This window comes from Hyla sarda, chromosome 5, assembly GCF_029499605.1.
Source record: "Hyla sarda isolate aHylSar1 chromosome 5, aHylSar1.hap1, whole genome shotgun sequence".
NCBI classification, from domain to species: Eukaryota; Metazoa; Chordata; class Amphibia; order Anura; family Hylidae; genus Hyla; species Hyla sarda.
This window is the reverse complement of record NC_079193.1, coordinates 33,609,696-33,629,396: the sequence shown is the minus strand read 5'-3', so window position 1 is coordinate 33,629,396 and position 19,701 is coordinate 33,609,696. Positions and strand designations below refer to the sequence as shown.

The following is a 19,701-nucleotide window of genomic DNA, read 5'->3' as shown; positions in this document are numbered from 1 at the left end:
GCTGAGTTCTCTTGCAGGGCCGGCTGTTGCTGGGCAGACTGGGAGCTGGGATCTCTTCCTGATTGGTGACCTCTCCTACGGCGGGAATCCTGAGGGCGATATATACCCGGCCAGTTCGGGGGTGAGTTCAGTCTGCTGAAAGAAGAAGCAGAGGTACCAGCTCGCGTTCCTGGTTCGTTCCTGCGCGGATAAAGTAAAGAAGATGTTCCAGCCAGCAGAAGAGTCCCCTGCCGACCCCAGCACCGCTGTAAAAGAGCTATACTTGCGGTTGCTGGAGAAGGCTTCGGGGTCGGGCGGCGAGGACTGGCTTCTCCGCTGCCTGAATGATCCCTTGGGGCCCGGATACGAAGAGGGCGAAGTTCCGGCATCTCCTCCGTTAGTTCCAGCCCCGCGATGTCCGGCCGGAAGTCTGCACGGAGACGCGGAGGAGGCGGGGCCTCAGCCGGAAGTCGCCCAGCTAATGACGTCAGAGGTAGTCGCCACCGGAAGACCATCGCCGGCAAGTACAGCACCGGAGCAGCTGCGCCGATCACTCAGGTGCGTGAGCAGAGGAAAGAGGAGGGCTTCGCCGCCGAGGACCGTCAACACAAGCAGGACTTCAGCCAAGAGGACGCCCGCCCAGCCCGCCCATCTATCCAGGTCTGCTTCCCCCAGGAGGAAGGGTGAAGAAGTCGCCTCCACGTCGCAGAGGGCATCCGCCGGTGAGTACGATGCTGCTCACACACCGGACACACAGGGGTTAGCTGCCGGGGGGCATACTACTGCTACTGGGCATAGTATTTTTGCGGGCCTGGCGGCATTGTTTAATATGATAGCCGCCATGCCAGCTACCAACCAGAAGGCCCCTAGCCATGCTGCTTCGGCATGGCTGGGGGGTCCATCCTCGGTTCCACATAATGAGAACATGGTTAGTGTGGTTAGCTCAGAACAAAGGGATGTTACTGATAAATTATGTATACCAGAGGCCGCGGGTGGGTCCCCCTCGGGGACTGATAGTCAGGTTTTAGCTGAGCGGTCTGCTACTCTCCCCTCCAGTTCTATTTCTGTCCCTAGTATATGCATGAAAGAGGCATTGACTTGTGAATTGTCTCCATTAGGCTTTCACCTCGCTACTAATATTAAAGAGAAGATCTGGAGGGGAGAGTTTGTGGACATATTCTCATTGTTGCCCTCTTTTAAAGACCATAAAACGTCTGAGAATAAGAAGGATGAGAAGGAAGAGGATAGACGTAGACAGACGTTTGCCAAAACGTTTCATAATTGGGTTCAGGCCTTTTGTATTCTAGCGGCGGTCATGGGTGAGAAAAAACCCCAGTTGTGTTCTGGCTTGTTCCAACATTTGGATAATATCTTAGAAGCTTATAAAAATTTTGGTGGATCGGCCTGGATCACTTATGATGAGATGTTTAGGCAGAAAATTTCGGTACACCCGCATATGAAATGGGGTCAGAAGGATGTGGGTTTGTGGTTGAACCTGATGTTGCCTCAAAGAAATCGCAGTTTCCCTGCCACCGGTCAAAGTACTTTTCGCAAAGGAACATGTTTTGCCTTCAATGAAGGTCAATGTCGGTGGCAGGCAAACTGTAAATATAAGCATGAATGCTCGCACTGCGGTAACAACCACCCGGTTAGTAAGTGCTTTAGAAAGATTAACTCCACCCAGAGCATGCCATCCAGTAGGGAGACATTATCAAAGAGCATTGACGCCAGTGAATCTCAAAAACATGTTACCATTGCTAAACAAATTCCCCGACACACAGAAAGCTAATTTGCTAATAGAGGGCTTCTCTTTGGGATTTTTTGTTCCTGAATTCACTGGCTCTGGTTGTACTTGGGTGGAAAATTTGAAATCTGTGACACAACACAAGGAGGTGGTACGGGAAAAAATTAATAAAGAAATTTCGGAAGGGAGAGTGGAAGGTCCCTTTGATACACCTCCCTTTAGAAATTTTAGACTGTCCCCTTTGGGCATTGTCCCCAAAAAGGAGCCTGGCACATTTAGGCTGATTCATCACCTTTCATTTCCTGAGAAGTCATCGCTTAATGATGAAGTTGACGCTAGCGAGTTTGTAGTACAGTATTCTTCTTTTGACTCAGCCTTGGAGGAGCTCCGCAAGGTGGGTTCTGGTGCGTGGCTGGCTAAGGCTGACATCAAATCAGCGTTTAGACTTCTCCCGGTTAGGCAGTCAGGCTTTAATTCTCTAGGGTTTCAATTTGAGAATAAATATTATTTCGATAAATCTCTCCCAATGGGTTTCTCCTTATCTTGTTTTTACTTTGAGGCCTTTGCATCCTTTATAGAGTGGGCAGTGAGAAGTTTATGTCCAGCGGGGGGAATGGTGCATTATTTGGATGATTTTTTATTTTTGGGTGCTATGGGTAGGAGCGATATATATTTGCTATTTCACACTTTTACTAAGTTATGCTGTGAGTTTGGTGTTCCCCTGGCCGAGGAGAAAACTGTGTTACCTTGTAGAAATCTAACTTTTTTGGGTGTTCAGATTGATTCCACCAGGATGATTTTTTCTTTACCTCAAGAAAAAATTGGGGACATGCTGCTCAACATTGAAAAATTTTTGGTTAGGAAGAAGGTCACTTTAAGGGAGCTTCAGAAACTGCTTGGTCTATTAGTTTTTGCTTCTAAAGTCATACCAATGGGCAGAGTATTTTCCAAGAGACTGTATCTAGCTACTAGAGGTATTAAATCCCCAAGCCATCATATTCGTTTAGGCAGATCCCTTAAGGATGATCTTTCTTTATGGGCGGAGTTTCTGACCGACTTCAATGGTTCGTCGGTTTGGCAAGCGGATTTTGCTAGTTGGTCGGAATTGGGGGTTTTTACTGATGCAGCTGGGTCATTTGGTTTCGGGGTGTATTTTCACGGCCAGTGGTCTGCTGAAGCATGGCCAGAGTCATGGATAGATGCAGGTTTGACCACTAATATTGTTCTATTAGAGCTGTTTCCGGTGGTAGTAGCATTGGTGATTTGGGCTCAGTTATTCTGCAACAGACGCATAATCATACACACAGATAACAAGGGAGTAGCTTTTGCTATCAATTGTTTATCCTCTAAGTCCGACCCTGTTATAAAACTCTTGCGTCATTTAGTGTTACTATGTTTACAGTTGAATATTTGGCTAAAAGCAGTGTATGTCAAAGGCTCTACTAAATGTATTGCTGATGCACTATCTCGTGGTAAGTTTTCCAGGTTTTACAAGATGTGTCCGGATGCACAGCAGGAGGGCCTTCCTTGTCCGCCTCACCTCTGGAACATAGTATGGGACTGATACAGCAATATGTTAGAGGTTCTGTCTCTGCAAAAACGTATAAGGATTATTGTAAGTCATGGTCGGAATGGTGTTCTTTTTGTGTGTCCAATAATTTTTCTGTTCCCAGTGCTGAGGTTTCTAGCTCCCTGGTTTTTCTTGAGAGTTTATTGGTTAAGAAGCTTTCTCCCAGTTACATTTCTAACATTTTTGCAGGCATTTCGTTTTTTCAGAGGTGGTTGGGGCTTCGCCCGATTAGCTCTCTGTATCAGATCAAGCAAGCTTTGAAAGGTTATCGTTTGTCTTCCGCAGTAAAGGACCAGAGGCGCCCCATTGACTTTAATTTGTTGATGAAGCTGTTCCGTGCCTGTCCCAAGGTGTGTACCGATGGGTTTGAGTCACTTCTATTCCAGACGGCATTTGTGATATCATTTTTTTGTGCACTTAGGATTAGCGAGTTCACTGCAGCTAATAGGTCTTCTAGTTCTCCGCTTCGTATTGCGGATGTTTCTGTGGGTAGTTCATTTGTCAATTTATTCATAAGAAAGTCAAAAAATGATCTTATGGGTCATGGTAAGTCTTTACAGATTTTTGAATTACCAGGTAACGAGTTATGTCCAGTAGGTTTAGTCAGGAGATTTATGTCGGTTTGTGGCTCTCAGGTGTTGGGTTCTGCCCCTTTTTTCGCTCACTCTGATGGTTCCCCTTTAACATCATTCCAATTTAAATATGTGCTTAAAAAATGCTGTAATGAGTTAGGTGTTGGTACCCTTAGGATCAGCCCCCATTCTTTTAGGATTGGGGCTGCGACTGAGGCGGCCTTGGCTGGTTTTTCTGGCGACCAAATTATGAATATCGGTAGATGGAAATCCAATAGATATAAAATATACATTCGCCCAGAACTGCTGATTAACTAGTACTCTCTCTTTCAGATGAGCCTATCAGAATTGTCTGGGTGATTGGACATTCATTCGTCCATTGGGCAAAGAAGCGGGCTGCAGTTAGATCTGGCGGTTTAAACTTAAATATGCCAAACAATAAGGTCTGTGTTTTCTGGGGAGGTAAAAGGGGTTTGAAATGGGTAGAGCTGTTTGATACATGTATAACCAAAGCTGCCTTTTGGCCTACTCCTGATATACTTATAGTGCATGCTGGCGGCAACGATGTTGGCAAGTTTAACACCTCTTTTCTTTTTCAATGTTTGCTTTACATGAATGTTTCCCTTCCACTGTTCTTGTTTTTTCTGAAATTATACCGAGGCTGACATGGTCAGCTAGAAATGTTAGATTTCTGGAGAAAATCCGTAGACGTCTGAACAGAAGTATGGAGAATTTCATGAAAAATGTGAGTGGTTTTTCTTATAGGCATACTGATTTAGAGGGTTTTGTGCCTGGGCTGTATTGGGAGGATGGGGTTCATTTGTCGCAGATTGGTTCGGATATTTTAAATTTAGGTCTGCAAAGTATGGTTGAAAAGGCCACGGTTTTGGGGTAAGCATGCTGTTTGCATGCTTTTGTGGGGGTGTCACCCAGATTCCTCTGGGTGGACAGCTGATGTTTATGGTGTTTATAATTCGGGTTATAAAAGTCATTTCTTGATGGTAGTTATTAAATTATTTATTTATTTATTAAAGGTTTATTAAATTATTTATTTATTATTTAATTAACCTCAATAAACGGCCGTGGCCTTTCTTCCAAAAGTCTGTTTGTCTTATTTATATAATACTTGTAAAAGGGTTATTGGTGGGGGGTGTGGGGGTCCCTATCCCATGTCAAGGGCCCTGGAGGATAACGTAAGGGCCACATGGGATGGGCCCCCATTCCCCCCCCCCCCCCCCCTCAGTTCAGGTCAGGCAGGGTTAGTAATCCTGTATTTAAGTTATTGGCACCTTAGGAGTTAACACTTACTTACTGTGGTGCTGAGTTCTCTTGCAGGGCCGGCTGTTGCTGGGCAGACTGGGAGCTGGGATCTCTTCCTGATTGGTGACCTCTCCTACGGCGGGAATCCTGAGGGCGATATATACCCGGCCAGTTCGGGGGTGAGTTCAGTCTGCTGAAAGAAGAAGAAGAGGTACCAGCTCGCCCACCCTCCCTCCCTTGTCACGGCTGTTTTTGAGGTTGTCACCTACAAGGTGGACAGTTTGTCACATTAGCAGTGGGGGTGTCACCCAGATTCCTCTGGGTGGACAGCTGATGTTTATGGTGTTTATAATTTGGGTTATAAAAGTCATTTCTTGATGGTAGTTATTAAATTATTTATTTATTTATTAAAGGTTTATTAAATTATTTATTTATTATTTAATTAACCTCAATAAACGGCCGTGGCCTTTCTTCCAAAAGTCTGTTTGTCTTATTTATATAATACTTGTAAAAGGGTTATTGGTGGGGGGTGTGGGGGTCCCTATCCCATGCGTCTTATACGGCGAATACACACACCTATCGCGGCGGTCCCTGCGGCCATCAACGGCCGGGACCCGCGGCTAATACAGGACATCACCGATCGCGGTGATGCCCTGTATTAACCCTTCAGACGCGGCGATCAAAGCTGACCGCCGCGTCTGAAGGGAAAGTGACACTAAACCGGATGCATCGGGAGGGACCTTACCTGCCTCCTCGGTGTCTGCTCCGTGCCGGGATCCCCTGCATGGCCGGCGCTCTCCTTCGATGTCATCACGATTGTCATCCAATAGGAGCGGCGCGTGTAGCGACGTGATGACGGCGAAGGAGAGCGAGGATCCCAGGGAAGAATACGTCCGGAGCGTCGGGGACACCACGGGGACGCGGCGACAGCGATGGGGCGACATCCAGGGCAGCGGTGACGAGCGGTGACGGGTCCGGAGCGGCAGGGACAGGTGAGTATTACCTCCTATACCAGTGGTCTTCAACCTGCGGACCTCCAGATGTTGCAAAACTACAACTCCCAGCATGCCCGGACAGCCAACGGCTGTCCGGGCATGCTGAGAGTTGTAGTTTTGCAACATCTGGAGGTCCGCAGGTTGAAGATCACTGTTGGGTTCAGAATCTTTTTTTTTCTAGATTTTGCACCTTTAAAATTGGGTGCGTCTTATATGCCGGTGCGTCCTATAGGGCGAAAAATACGGTAAATGTAATTGAAGAGAAAATCAGCATCAATTATGTATCATTTACATCCAACATGAGTTTCTTTACATTATATTCTAAACGTTTACGCCTACTATTTATGTACTTCTCTATCCATATACTGTATCTTAATTTCTAAACCTAACTAAGGTCAGTTTTAATTAAAAAAAAGTTGTATTGTAGTAAAACAGTTCCAGACTGGGGATAAAAACCAGCCCTTAAAAATACTACATACCAGCCCCACAGCATTGTGCCAGCAAACGGCTGCGGGGCACACAGGCATTTTGCTGGCAGGTGAGTCCTCCTTATTGTTTTATTTGCAGGCAGCTTGGGCATTATGGAAAAAATTTACTATATGAGACTTCTGCTTTAATCTGTATATATATATATATATCACAGAAGAAATACAGCACTACTTCGCCAAATGTTTCAATTAAATGGTGCCAGCGTCCAAGGCCCAATCACAGTTCACAAAATCAAAAAGTAAGATGGTGCAACACTCCATTACAGTGGCGTATTTCATGCTGCTGATGCACTGACAGCAGTCATAAAAGTGAGCTCCCTGCTGTGGTTGGGTAGCTCTGTGTGTCCGCATGTACCAGCAGATTTCCCATCGGCAGTCACAAGCGGACACATAGAGCTACCCAGCTATAGCAGAGAGCTCGCTTGTGTGACTGCTGTCGGTGGTTCATCCGTAGCGTAAAAGACACTTGAAAAAGGTTCTTTGGAGGAACTGGAGCATTGTATATGAAAATCGTGTATACTGAGAAAAATATTATCAATAATACCAGTATACAAGAAGCAAATACTATCACTATGCATATTACCACCATACTGTTACTGACCAAATCCTGTATACTGAGACTAATTTTACCAAAAATACCAGTATAAAAGGAGGAATATTATCACCATACATATTACCACCATACTGTTACCGATAGTATTGCTCGCGAGTATTCGCAATGCGAATTATATTCCCGAATATAGCACTATATATTCGCAATTGCAAATTTTCTTATTTTTTTTCACAGTACACATCACAGTGATCACCCCTCTCTGCTTCCAGCTTGTGTGGTGTAAAGAAGGCTCTAATACTACTGTGTGAGACTGGCGTGTGAATTTTCGCATATGCGAAAATTTGCATATGCTAATCTTCGCATATGCGAATGTTTGCTGATGCTAATTTTTTATATGCTAATTTTCGCATAAGCAAATTTTCGCATATGCAAGTTTTTCGCATATGCGAAAATAAATCGCGAATATTACAAATATGCGAATTTAGTGAATATATGACAAATATTCATCCATATATTTGCGAAATATCGCAAATTCGAATATGGCCTATGCCGCTCAACACTAGTTACTGACTAAATCCTGTATACTGACCAATATTACCAATCAGGGCCGGCGTTAGGGCATGGCAAACTGGGCCATTGCCCAGGGCCCCCATCCTCCAGAGAGACCCTTGCGGCTGCTATAGTGTTTGTAGCTGGGGTAAGCAGTGTAGCCATGCAGCCAGCAGCATCCAAGGTTGAGCTTTGCTGCAGAGTTCATTTACATAGTGCTGGCAGTGAGAGGCTGCTTAAACAGCCCCCCCCCCCCCCCCCGTCTCCTCTTCCTCCTCCTGCTGCTGTTAGTTGTCGCACAGTTTAGCTGCCTGTCAGCTGATGATGATGAGGATAGTCTACAGGCACCAAGAGGCATGGACATCTAGCAGCTCCCGAAAGTATTTAATGCAGCCAGCCAGCCTTCAATAAAGGTAAGTAGATGTAATGTGTAGATGTACATGTGTGATGTAAATAGTTTATCTGTTACATGTATTCAAGTATAGTGTGCTGTACGTGTGTGTAATGCAGGTATCTATATACACATGTATGATATATGTGTGAGTGAGTATGTATGCATTGTATGTATGTATGTATGTGTATATGTATAGTCTTTTTTTAAATATATGTGAAATACAGTGGTGCATCTGTCACTATCTGTCACTAGGTCTACCAAAGGCCCAACCCTAGTGCAGCAAATAGTGCAGCGGTGGCAAAATCTCATGGCGCTAACATTTTATATATATATGTATACAGTGACCCCCCCGACCTACGATGGCACCGTCATACGATCATTTCAACATACAATGGTCTCTCAGAGGCGATGTCATCATGCCGGCCTGCCGTGGGTGGCGTCCCTGCGGCTGTCACTGACACTTCAAGAACGGAGCAGCCGCAGCCCGCAGCGTGTGAGAAAGGTGACGGAGTGGTGGAGCGGGACAGCTGACAGCTCCCGCTCCACCATGCTATAGTTGCCCCAATTGCCCGTTGCCCCTTCCCCCCCCCCCTCCCATTCCGCCACTGGATGCAGCAGACATCCTGCGCGGCCTCCTCGGAACAGGTGAGTGGAGTGAGTGGCGGGGCCGGGAGCTTATAGCTCCCAATTCCGCCACTCTGCGGCCGGTGCATACAAGGTCCTGACACTAGTATCAGGCCCTTGTATGCTAGTGTGCATGGGCGACCCGGCCGCACTCCAATCTACAAGAATGGTTCAGGTGACTGAGCAGAGGCCAGCCACTGCCGGCCACTGCCGGCCCCAGGGTGAGCGGCCTACCTGGAATTTTCCCGGTATCCCGGTAGGCCAGTCCGACCCTGACCAGTACTGCTTAGTGCCGGTGACTCTGCTGACAGTTTTTCTGTAAATATAGTAAAATATACTTAACCTCTCCAGGACTAAGGGCGTACTGGTACGCCCTTGCATCTTGGGACTTAAGGACAAAGGGCGTACATGTACACCCTGGATGTTTCCGTTCACTTTCGGTAACCGGGCTATGAACGGAATGGGATGCCTGCTGAAATCACATGGCTGGTGGGGTCCTGAGGTGCTTCAGACCGGTGATTAGCGGCGATTCCAGGTCAATCAGGTCTCCGATGACCCGGGAAAAAGGGTGATAGCAGGAGTTAGGTGGCACTGGTGCCTCACGATCACGTGATCGGTCGGATAGACTGACCAATCACTGTCCTGCTGGGCGGTGATCACTGGTGATTGAGGCGGCGATCAGGGCCTTGCTTACCTCTCCGGAGGTCGGCCGGGTTCCCTTCAGGCAGTGGCAGCAGCAGGAGCGGTGACGGCAGCGGCAGGCGCAGCAACAGAAGCAGCGGAGGCAGCAGGATACAGCAGGAGCTGAGGCCTGTTAGCCTCCTGCTGTTGCTTAGCAACAACTCCCAGCATGCACAGCCAAAGGGCATGCTGGAAGTTGTAGTTATGCAACAGCTGGAGGCACAACTACAACTCCCAACATGCCCTTTGGCTGTCTGTGCATTCTCGGAGTTATAGTTATGCAACAGCTGGAAGCACATTATTTTTTAATGAAAAAAGTGTGCCTCCAGCTGTTGAACAACCACAACTCTCAGCATACACGGACAGCCAAAGGGAATGCAGGGAGTTGTAGTAGTGTGCCTCCAGCTGTTGCATAACTACAACTGCAAGCATGCCCTTTGGCTTTCCGTGCATGCTGAGAGTTGTAGTTTTGCAGCAGCTGGAGATACACTGGTTGGGAAACACAATTTTTTTTTTACTTAACTCAGTGTTTCGCAACCAGTGTGCCTCCAGCTGTTTCAAAACTACAACTCCCAGCATGCCCTTTGGCTGTCCGTCTATGCTAAGAGTTGTAGTTATGCAACAGCTGGAGGAACACTGGTTGTGAAACACTGAGTTATGTTACAAACTGTGTTTTGCAACCAGTGTGCCTGCAGCTGTTGCATAACTACAACTCTCAGCATGCACGGACAGCTAAAGGGCATGCTGGAAGTTGTAGTTTTGAAACAGGGTACATTCACACGGGCAGGGGTTTACAGTGAGAGTCTCCTGCTGCAAGTTTGAGATGCGGCTCAAACTCTCAGCGGGAAACTTGCTCTGAACCCCCGCTGTGTGAATGTACCCTAAAAACACTACACTACAATATACACACTATAGATACACATACCCATACACAGTTACACCCCCCCCCCACAACCCCAATAAAAATGAAAAATGTCTCCTACGGCACTGTTTAAAAAATGGAGCCTTCAGCTGTTGCAAAACAACAACTCCCAGTATTGTCGCATAGTCATTGACTGTCCAGGCATGCTGGGAGTTTTGCAACAGCTGGAGGCACCCTGTTTGGGAAACACTATGATAGGGTATTTTTGTTATTGGATGGCAAGTGTAATGCTAGCATCCCGGTCCGTCCCTATGCAAATCCCTAATCGAGGTCTAAAATGCGCTTGGCGCACTCTCACTTCGGGGCCCTGTCGTATTTCAAGGCAACTGTTTAGTGCCACATATGGAGTATTTCTGTACTTGGAAGAAATTGCCTAACAAATTTTGGGGGGCTTTTTCTCCTTTTACCCGTTATGAAAAGGTAGAATTGGGTTCTACGCCAACATGTTATTGTAAAAAATGCTTACACTAACATGCTGGTGTTGCCCCATACTTTTCATTTTCACAAGAGGTAAAAGGAAAAAAGACCCTCAAAATTTGTAATGTAATTTCTCCTGAGGATGGAAGTACCCCATATGTGGACGTAAAATGCTCTGTGGGCTCAGCAGTGAGAGAGAGCGCCATGTACATTTGAGGCCTAAATTGGTAAATTGCACACGGGTGACTGCTTTTACAGCGGTTCTGAAATAAATGCCAAAAAATAAATAACAACATGTGACCTCATTTTGGAAACTACTCATGGAATGTAACAAGGGGTATAGCGAGCCTTAACACCCCACAGGTGTTTTAAAAATTTTCGTTAACGTTGGATATGAAAGTGAAAAAAAATTTTTCACTAAAATGCTTGAGTTACCCAAAATGTTTTAATTTTCACAAAGGAAAATAGGAAAACAGCCCCCCAAAATTTGTAACCACATTTCTTCTGAGTATGGAAATACCCCATATGTGGATGTAAAGTGCTCTGCGGGCGAACTACAGTGCTCAGAAGAGAAGGAGCGCCATTGGGCTTTTGGAGAGAGAATGTGTCCGGAATTGAAGGCCATGTGTGTTTACAAAGTCCCCATAGTGCCAGAACAATGGACCCCCACCCCCATATGTGACCCCATTTTGGAAACTACACCCCTCATGTAATGTAATAACGAGTGCAGTGAGCATTTACACCCACAGATTTTTGGAACAGTGGTCCGTGAAAATCGAAAATTTTATTTTTCATTTGCACAGCCCACTGTTCCAAAGATCTGTCAAACACCAGTGCGGTGTAAATACTCCCTGCACCCCTTATTAAATTCTGTGAGGGGTGTAGTTTGAAAAGGGGGTCAGATGTGGGGGGGGGGGTGTCCACTGTTCTGGCACCATGGGGGCTTTGTAAACGCACATGGCCTTCGACTAATCCAACCAAATTCTCTCTCCAAAAGCCCAATGGTGCTCCTTCACTTCTGAGCCCTGTAGTGCTGTCACTGTCAAATTTATCAAACACCTGTGGGGTGTTAGGGGTCACTGTACCCCTTGTTAGATTCCTTGAGGGGTGTTGTTTCCCAAATAGTGTGCCATGTGTTTTTTTTTTTGTTTTGTTTTTTTGCTGTTGTGGCACCATAGGGGCTTCCTAAATGGGAACTGCCCCCCAAAACCATTTCAGCAAAATTTGCCTTCAAAAAGCCAAATGTGGCTCTTTCTCTTCTGATCCCTGTAGTGCACCTGCAGATTCCTTTACGTCCAGTGCTTTAAGTGGGCCAAAAGAGGTGTCGGTACTCTATTAAGTGTCGGTGCTCCCCCCCCCCCCCAGCTCGCCGCAACCCCCACCCCTTGCCACCCCCCCAGTACTGAACATGAAAATACCCTTAGAAAGTACCCTTAGAAAGAGCTACTGAACATAAATAAAATGTGCAAAAGGGTATTGAAAAAATGTTGTACAAAATGTACATAAAATAAATTATAAAACATAACATACTAACCATAGAACAGTAAAACATAAACCTGTTCCCCACATTAGGAGCAGTATGGTTCCCCCACATTAGGTGCAGTACAGTTCCCCACATTAGGAGCAGTATAGTTCTCCCCACATTAGGTGCAATATAGTTCTCCCCACATTAGGTGCAGTACAGTTCCCCCACATTAGGTGCAGTACAGTTCCCCCACATTAGGTGCAGTACAGTTCCCCCACATTAGGTGCAGTATAGTCCCCCACATTAGGTGCAGTATAGTTCCCCCACATTAGGTGCAGTACAGTTCCCCCACATTAGGTGCAGTATAGTTCCCCTACATTAGGTGCAGTATAGTTCCCCCACATTAGGTGCAGTATAGTTCCCCACAAAAGCAAAATAGACATGAATGCTCCCAGCATCTGGGGGTGCTACCTTACTACTGACGGGAAGAGGGGTTTAATTTGAGGGTACTACCTTCTTACTGGGGGGGAGAGGATGTTAATTTGAGGGTACTACCTTCTTACTGGGGGGGGGGGGGGTTGATCTGGGGGTACTACCATCCTACCGTGGGGGAGAGGGTTAATCTGGGGGTACTACCTGCCTACTCGGGGCCCCAGATTAACCCCCTCCCCCCCATAGGCAGGTAGTACCCCCAGATTAACCCCCTCCCTCCAGCAGGCATGTAGTACCCCCAGATTAACCCAGGAGGGGGGTTCATCTGGGGGTGCTACCTTCCTACTGGGGGGAGGGGTTAATCTGGGGTACTACATGCCTGCTGGAGGGAGGGGGTTAATCTAGGGGTACTACTTTCCTACTGGGGGGGGAGAGGGTTGATCTAGGGGTACTACCTGCCTACTGGGGGGGCCCAAATTAACCCCCTCCCCCAGTAGGCAGGTAGTACCCCCAGATTAACCCCCTCCCCCCAGTAGGAAAGTAGTACCCCCAGATTAACCCCCCTGTAGAAAGGTAGTACCCCCAGATTAACCCCCTCTCCCCCCCTGTAGGAATAGAATACCCCCCAGATTAACCCCCTCTCCCTCCCTGTAGGAAGATAGTACGCCCCAAATTTACCCCCTCTCCCCCCCTGTAGGAAGGTAATACGATGCCCCAGATTAACCCCCTCCCCTCCCCCCAGACCCAGTAGGCAGGTTGAAATAACATTCACTCACTCAGCAGTCAGCACTAAACGCCGCGCGCGGTAATCCTGTGAGCCGCGTACCATCACGTGACACATCACGTCACGCTCTAGGGCCAGCGTCAGAACGTCATGATGGTCATGTGACGGCAGGGACGCGCTGAAATACAAATCCTGGACCAACTGAAGGTGAGCCGGAGCGGGGCGGGGCACAAAAAGGAGCGGGAGGGCGAGCTGCCTGCTGAACGGTATAGCGACAGACTTGCTGGGGCTGCGTTCCGGTACGAGAAACCCACGTTCTGGGCGCACGGAGAGGTGCTGGTACTCTCCAGAGCCATTTTTGGAAGTGGCGGTACTGAGTACCGCCGTGTTCCGGCCCAGTTAAAGCACTGTTTACGTCCACACATGGGGTATTTCCATACTATGAAAAAATGGGGTTACAGATTTGGGGGAATTTTCTACTATTACCTCTGGTAAAAATGGTAAATTTGGGGGGGAAAAACTGCCTTTTAGTGAAAAATAAAAATGAAAAGTCGCAAAACACCTGTGAGGTGTTAAGGCTTACTATACCCCTTGTAACGTGCCCTGAGGGGTATAGTTTCCAAAATAGTGTGCCATGTGTTTTTTTTTTTTGCTGTTCTGGGACCATAGGGGCTTTCTAAATGCGACATACCCTCCCCCCCCCCAAAAAAAATCAACAACATTTCAGCAAAATTCACTCTCCAAAATCCTATTGTCGCTCCTTTCCTTCTAAGCCCTGTAGTGCACCCACAGAGCACTTTACATCCACATATGAGATATTTCCTTACTCAAGCAAAATTGGGTTAAAAATGTAGGGGGGCTTTTTCTCCTTTTACCCCTTGTAAAAATTAAAAAAAGGGGTCTTCAAGAATATTCGAGTGTGGAAAATGAAGATTTTAACGTTTTTTCCCTTCATTTTGTTGCTATTCCTGTGAAACACCTAAAGGGTTAACAAACTTTCTGAATGTCATTTTGAATACTTTGAGGGGTGCAGTTTTCATAATGGGGTCCATTATGGAGTATTTCTAATATGAAGGCTCCTTAAATCCACTTTAAACTGAACTGGTCCCTGAAAAATTCCAAAAATTCCAAAAATTCTGCAGCAGCGATCCCCGGAGTCCCCGGAAGCGGAACCGCGGCGATCTAACATCTTATCCCCTATCCTTTGGATAGGGGATAAGATGCCAGGGGCGGAGTACCCCTTTAAGGGGTTAAAGTGTTTGTGCAAAAAAAATGCAACATTTTTTTAAAAGTCGCAATTTATAAATCCTTGACCACAGAAAAAAGCTTACCATGCCGCATTCAAGTTGTTTTCTTAGGCTTCTTTCACACTGATGTCATGTTCCTGCATTTTGAAAGAGGTCATGAAAAAATAGACAAAATAACTGAACATAACGGATACTGACTGATGACCAATGTCCGTTATTATAACGGGTATTCTGTCAAATAACAGACATGTTCCATCTGTTATCACCCGTTATTTCATCCGTTATTTTATGTCCGTTTTAACCCCTTTTGGTTGGGATGCCATACTAATCATTCCCAGTAGCAATAGCGGATCATACCAGAAGGTGAAAATAACGGGAGCTATCGGATGTTTGAACGTCTGTCAGCCATGGACGTCAATGTTAAAATTTTAACATCCGTTATTCCACCGTTATTTTTGACGAGACAAAAATTTGTACATGTACTGTCATAATGGGACATAATTGATGCTAAATGATGGTTAAAAAAAAATCCCATCGACATTAATGGGATTTTTTGACGGACGTTTTATGGACTTTCTGACAGGAGTTCAGGACGGTAGTTTTTACAGGAGCATAATGGTAGTGTGAAAGGGGCCTTAAAGGGGTACTGCAACGGAAAACTATTTTTTTTCCATATCAACTGGCTCAAGAAAGTTAAACAAACGTGTAAATTACTTCTATTTAAAAATTGCAATCCTTCCAGTACTCATCAGCTGCTGTATGCTCCACAGGAAGTTGGGCAGTTCTTTCCAGTCTGACCACAGTGCTCTCTGCTGACACCTCTGTCTGTGTCAGGAATTGTCCAGAGTAGGAGCAAATTCCCATACCAAACCTCTCCTGCTCCGGACAATTCCTGACACAGTCAGAGGTGTCAGCAGGAGCTGGAGGCACACTGGTTGGGAAACACTGAGTTAAGTAACAAACTCTGTGTTTTACAACCAGTGTGCCTCCAGCTATTACATAACTACAACCCCCAGCATGCATGGACAGCCAAAGGGCATGCTGTGAGTTGTAGTTATGCAACATCTGGAGGTTTGTCCCGCCCCCCCCCCCCCCCCCATATGAATGTACAGGGTACATTCACACGGGCAGGGGTTTACAGTGAGTTACTCGCTGCAAGTTTGAGATGCAGCAAATTTTCCGCTGCAGCTCAAACTCCCAGTGGGAAACGCTGTAAACCCCCACCCGTGTGAATGTACCCTAAAAACACTACACTAATCTACAGCTACATAAAATAAAGGGTAAATCATTACATATACACACCCCTACACAGAGTGACCCCCCCAAATTTGTAACACAATTTCTCCTGAGTACAGCAGGTCTCAGGAGTGAGAGCGCACCATGTACATTTGAGGTGATTTGCACAAAGGTGGCTGATCGTTACAGCGGTTCTGACAAAAAAAAAAAAAAACACTCACATGTGACCCCATTTTGGAAACTACACCCCTCACGGAACATAACAAAGGGTATAGTGAGCCTTAACACCCCATAGGTGTTTGAAGAATTTTCGTTAAAGTTGGATATGAAAAGGAAAAATTTGTATTTATTCACTAAAATGCTGGTGTTATCTTAAATTTTTCATTTTCACAAGGGGTAATTGGAAAAATGTTCCCTGTTTATATTTTTTTTTGTTAGGGCGGGTTTAGTTAGGTTGGGTAGGGTTTAGGCGGGTTAGGAAGGTATTATCGCACCACACCACACGCAGCACATACACAAATAAAGTTTTCCCCACACACACACACACCCATCCTCATTAGAGTAGGGAAATGGCCCGCAGGGTGTTTTCAGTTGATGAGGCATATGCCATACTTGCCTCCGACACTGAAAGCGCCACAGAGGACGAAGAAGACCCCAGCTTCCTTATTTCTTCCGCGTCCTACTCATCATCTTCTGATGATGAGCCATCAAGGCAGTGAAGACGCCGCCATGAGAGGCAGCAAACCTCCTCTGCTCCTGACCCTGTGCCCCATGCTGGTATGAGTACCCATGGCGCTCATACTAGTCAAGCCCCCCAGCCAAGTTTACTGGTGCCTGGTACCTGTGAACTTGTCTATACTGAGCCAGCGGACCACGAGCCCGTGATTCCTGAGTTTGTTGGCGACTCAGGAATCAAGATTGACATAGTCAGGTTCACTGAAATGGACTATTTTTTTTTTTTCAGTGACGACTTTGTCAATCTGATGGTTGACCAGAGGGACCTGTACGCCCAAAAGTTTGTCACCGCAAACCCGGGCTCCTTCTTAGCTAGGCCAGTGGCTGGTTCCCAGTCACTGCAGCCGAAATGAGGACCTTTTGGGGCCTCGTGCTGCATATGGGCCTAGTTAAAAACCCAAAGGTCAGGCAGTACTGGAGTGGGGATGTCCTCTACCAGACCCCGTCCCCGGTTCGAGGCCATTCAGAACTGTTTGCATTATGCTGATAATGCGGCATGTCTGTATAAAATCAGGCCAGTCATCAATCACTTTGGGGCCAAATTTTGGGAGGCCTATGTCCCTGGAAGGGAGGTCGCTATTGATGAGTCTCTCATCAGATTTAAGGGGAGTGCAGTATGGCGTGAAGATGTATAAACTTTGCAAGAGTACCTCATAGTACACTTGCAAGTTTATAGTGCATGAAGGATGAGATTCCCGTTTTGAACCCCCAGAATGTTCTCTCCACTCTGGGTGTTAGCGGGAAAATCTTTGGGGCCTTTTACACCCATTGCTAGATAAAGGTTACTACCTTTACATGGATAACTTTCACACTTGTATCCCTCTCTTCACATCCCTCGCCGGCAGATCCACGGTTGCTTGTGGGACAGTCCGGAAGAATCAAAGAGGCCTTCCTTCCTATCTCCTGCAGACTCCTTTCCCCCAGGGTGAGTCCCGTGCCTTTTCCCATGAAACCTGTTGCTGGTCTGGTATAAGGACAAGAGGGATTTCCTTATGCTGTCCACAATCCATGGGAAAGGCAGCACCCCTGTCTCTGTGCGAGGTACCGTGGGACCGGTCCTCAAGCCCAATTGTATTCTGGACTACAATCGGCATATGGGGGGAGTTGATCTTTCTGATCAAGTCCTCAAGCCATATAATGCCATGCGGAAAACACGGGCATGGTACAAAAAATTTGCAGTCTACATGGTACAGGTTGTGATGTATAACTCTTTTGTACTGTCCCAGTACGCTGGCAACACAGGACATACCTGCAGTTCCAAGAGTATGTTCTAAAGGCCCTCATCTTTGGTGACTGCCAAAGAGCGGGTAAGAGCACCTCTGGAACTGTTGTCGCCCAGATCGTCCCCGGCCAACACTTTCCAGGTGATGTCCCCCACACTGAAATGAAGGGGCGATCCCCCCCAAAAAATGCAGTGTATGTCACAGGAGGGGGATTCGAAAGGACACCACCATCACTGTGACACTTGCCCGATCATCCGGGCCTCTACATTAAAAATTGCTTCAGGAAGTATCACACCTCCATGGAGGACTAAATTTATATTCCTTTTCCCTAATTTTAATTCCCCCAAATTCAACTTCAAAGTACCAGTCCAGAGTACTTTGTCTCCCAAGTTTAAAACCTAACCCCCCCCCCCCCCCCCCCCCCCCCGAAAAAAAAAAAAAAAAAAACTCTTTTCTCAATATAACCCTTGTTACATTCCTTGAGGGGTGTAGTTTCTAAAATGGTGTCTCATGTGAGGGGTTACTGCCGTTCTTGCACAATGGGGGCTTTGTAAACGCACATGGCCCCCGACTTCAATTCCAACAAACTTTTCATTCCAAAAGCCCAATGGCACTCCTTCTATTCTGAGTACTGCAGTGCGCCCGCAGAGCACTTTATATCAATATAAGGGGTATTTTCTTTCTCAGGTGAAATGCACTACAAAATTTGAGGGCCTTTTGCCCTATTACCCATGTGAAAATGAAACATTTGGGAAAACACTATCAATATAGTGCGAAAAATCTAATTTTTCACTTTTACGGCCCACTGTTCAAAAAACCTGTGAGATGTAAGTAGTTTCCAAAATGGTGTCACATGTGGGGGGTTTCTGCTGTTCTGGCTTCATGGGAGGTTTGTAAAAGCACATGGCCCAGACTTCAATTGCAGCAAAATTCTCTCTCCAAAAGTCCAATGTCTGTCCTGAGACCTGTTGTGCGCCATAAGAGCACTTAACGTCCACATATGTGTCATTTTTTTTAATTGGGAGAAATTATGCTTCAAATTTTGGGGTCCATTTTCTCCTATAACCCCTTGTGAAAAAGAAAAAATTGGAGTAACACCATAATTTTAGTGTTAAAAATCTAATTTTCCATTTTCACTTCCAAATTCAACACAAAGTCATCAAACACCTGTGAGGTGTTAAGGCTCACTATACGTTACTACGTCACTATATTGTCACTATATTGTTACGTTCCTTGAGGGGTATAGTTTGCAAAATAGTGTGTCATGTGTTTTTTTTTTTTTTTTTGCTGTGCTGGCACCATGGGGGCTTCCTAAATGCAACATGACCCCCAAAAATCATGACAGCAAAATTTGTTTCCAAAAATCCCACAGTTGCTCTTTCCCTCTTGAGCCATGTAATGAGCCCGCAGAGCTGTTTATGTCAACATATGAGGTATTTCCATACTCGAGAGAAATTGGGCTACACATTTTTGAGTGCTTCTTCTCCTTATGCCACTTTTAAAATGAAACAAGGACATGTTAGTGTAAAAAATGCAGATTTTGATTTTTCTCCTCCACTTTGCTGCTATTCTTGTGAAACACCTAAAGGGTAAACAAACTTTCTGAATGTCATTTTGAATACTTTGAGGGGTTTAGTTTCTATAATGGGGTAATTTATGGGGTATTTCTCACAGAAAGGCCCCTCAAATCCACTTCAAACTTAAAGGGGTACTCTGACCCTAGACATCTTATCCCCTATCCAAGGATAGGGGATAAGATGTCTGATCACAGGGGTCCTGCTGCTGGGGACCCTTGCGATCCTTCCTGTAGCCCCCCGAGTCATCAGGTCTCCGGAGCTAAGTTTGCTCCGTGGCTGATGACAGGGGCCGGCCGGTTCATGACATTATGGCT

General features: G+C 46.1%; 1 protein-coding gene across 2 annotated transcripts in view; it reads right to left on the bottom strand.

The window, feature by feature from the left end:
• The window catches only part of LOC130273044 (macrophage mannose receptor 1-like), a 227,650-nt gene extending 212,902 nt beyond the window's left edge, over nt 1-14,748 (bottom strand). Inside the window, exon 1 of one of the 2 annotated variants that reach the window (XM_056519204.1) lies at nt 14,701-14,748. In XM_056519204.1, the coding sequence (XP_056375179.1) occupies nt 14,701-14,710 (10 nt within the window). In that variant the 5' untranslated portion in view covers nt 14,711-14,748. Of the gene's footprint in view, nt 1-9,422; nt 9,503-14,700 lie in introns of those variants that run through there. The other variant, XM_056519205.1, reaches the window with a different exon arrangement.
• Between the last annotated feature and the right edge of the window lie 4,953 nt (nt 14,749-19,701).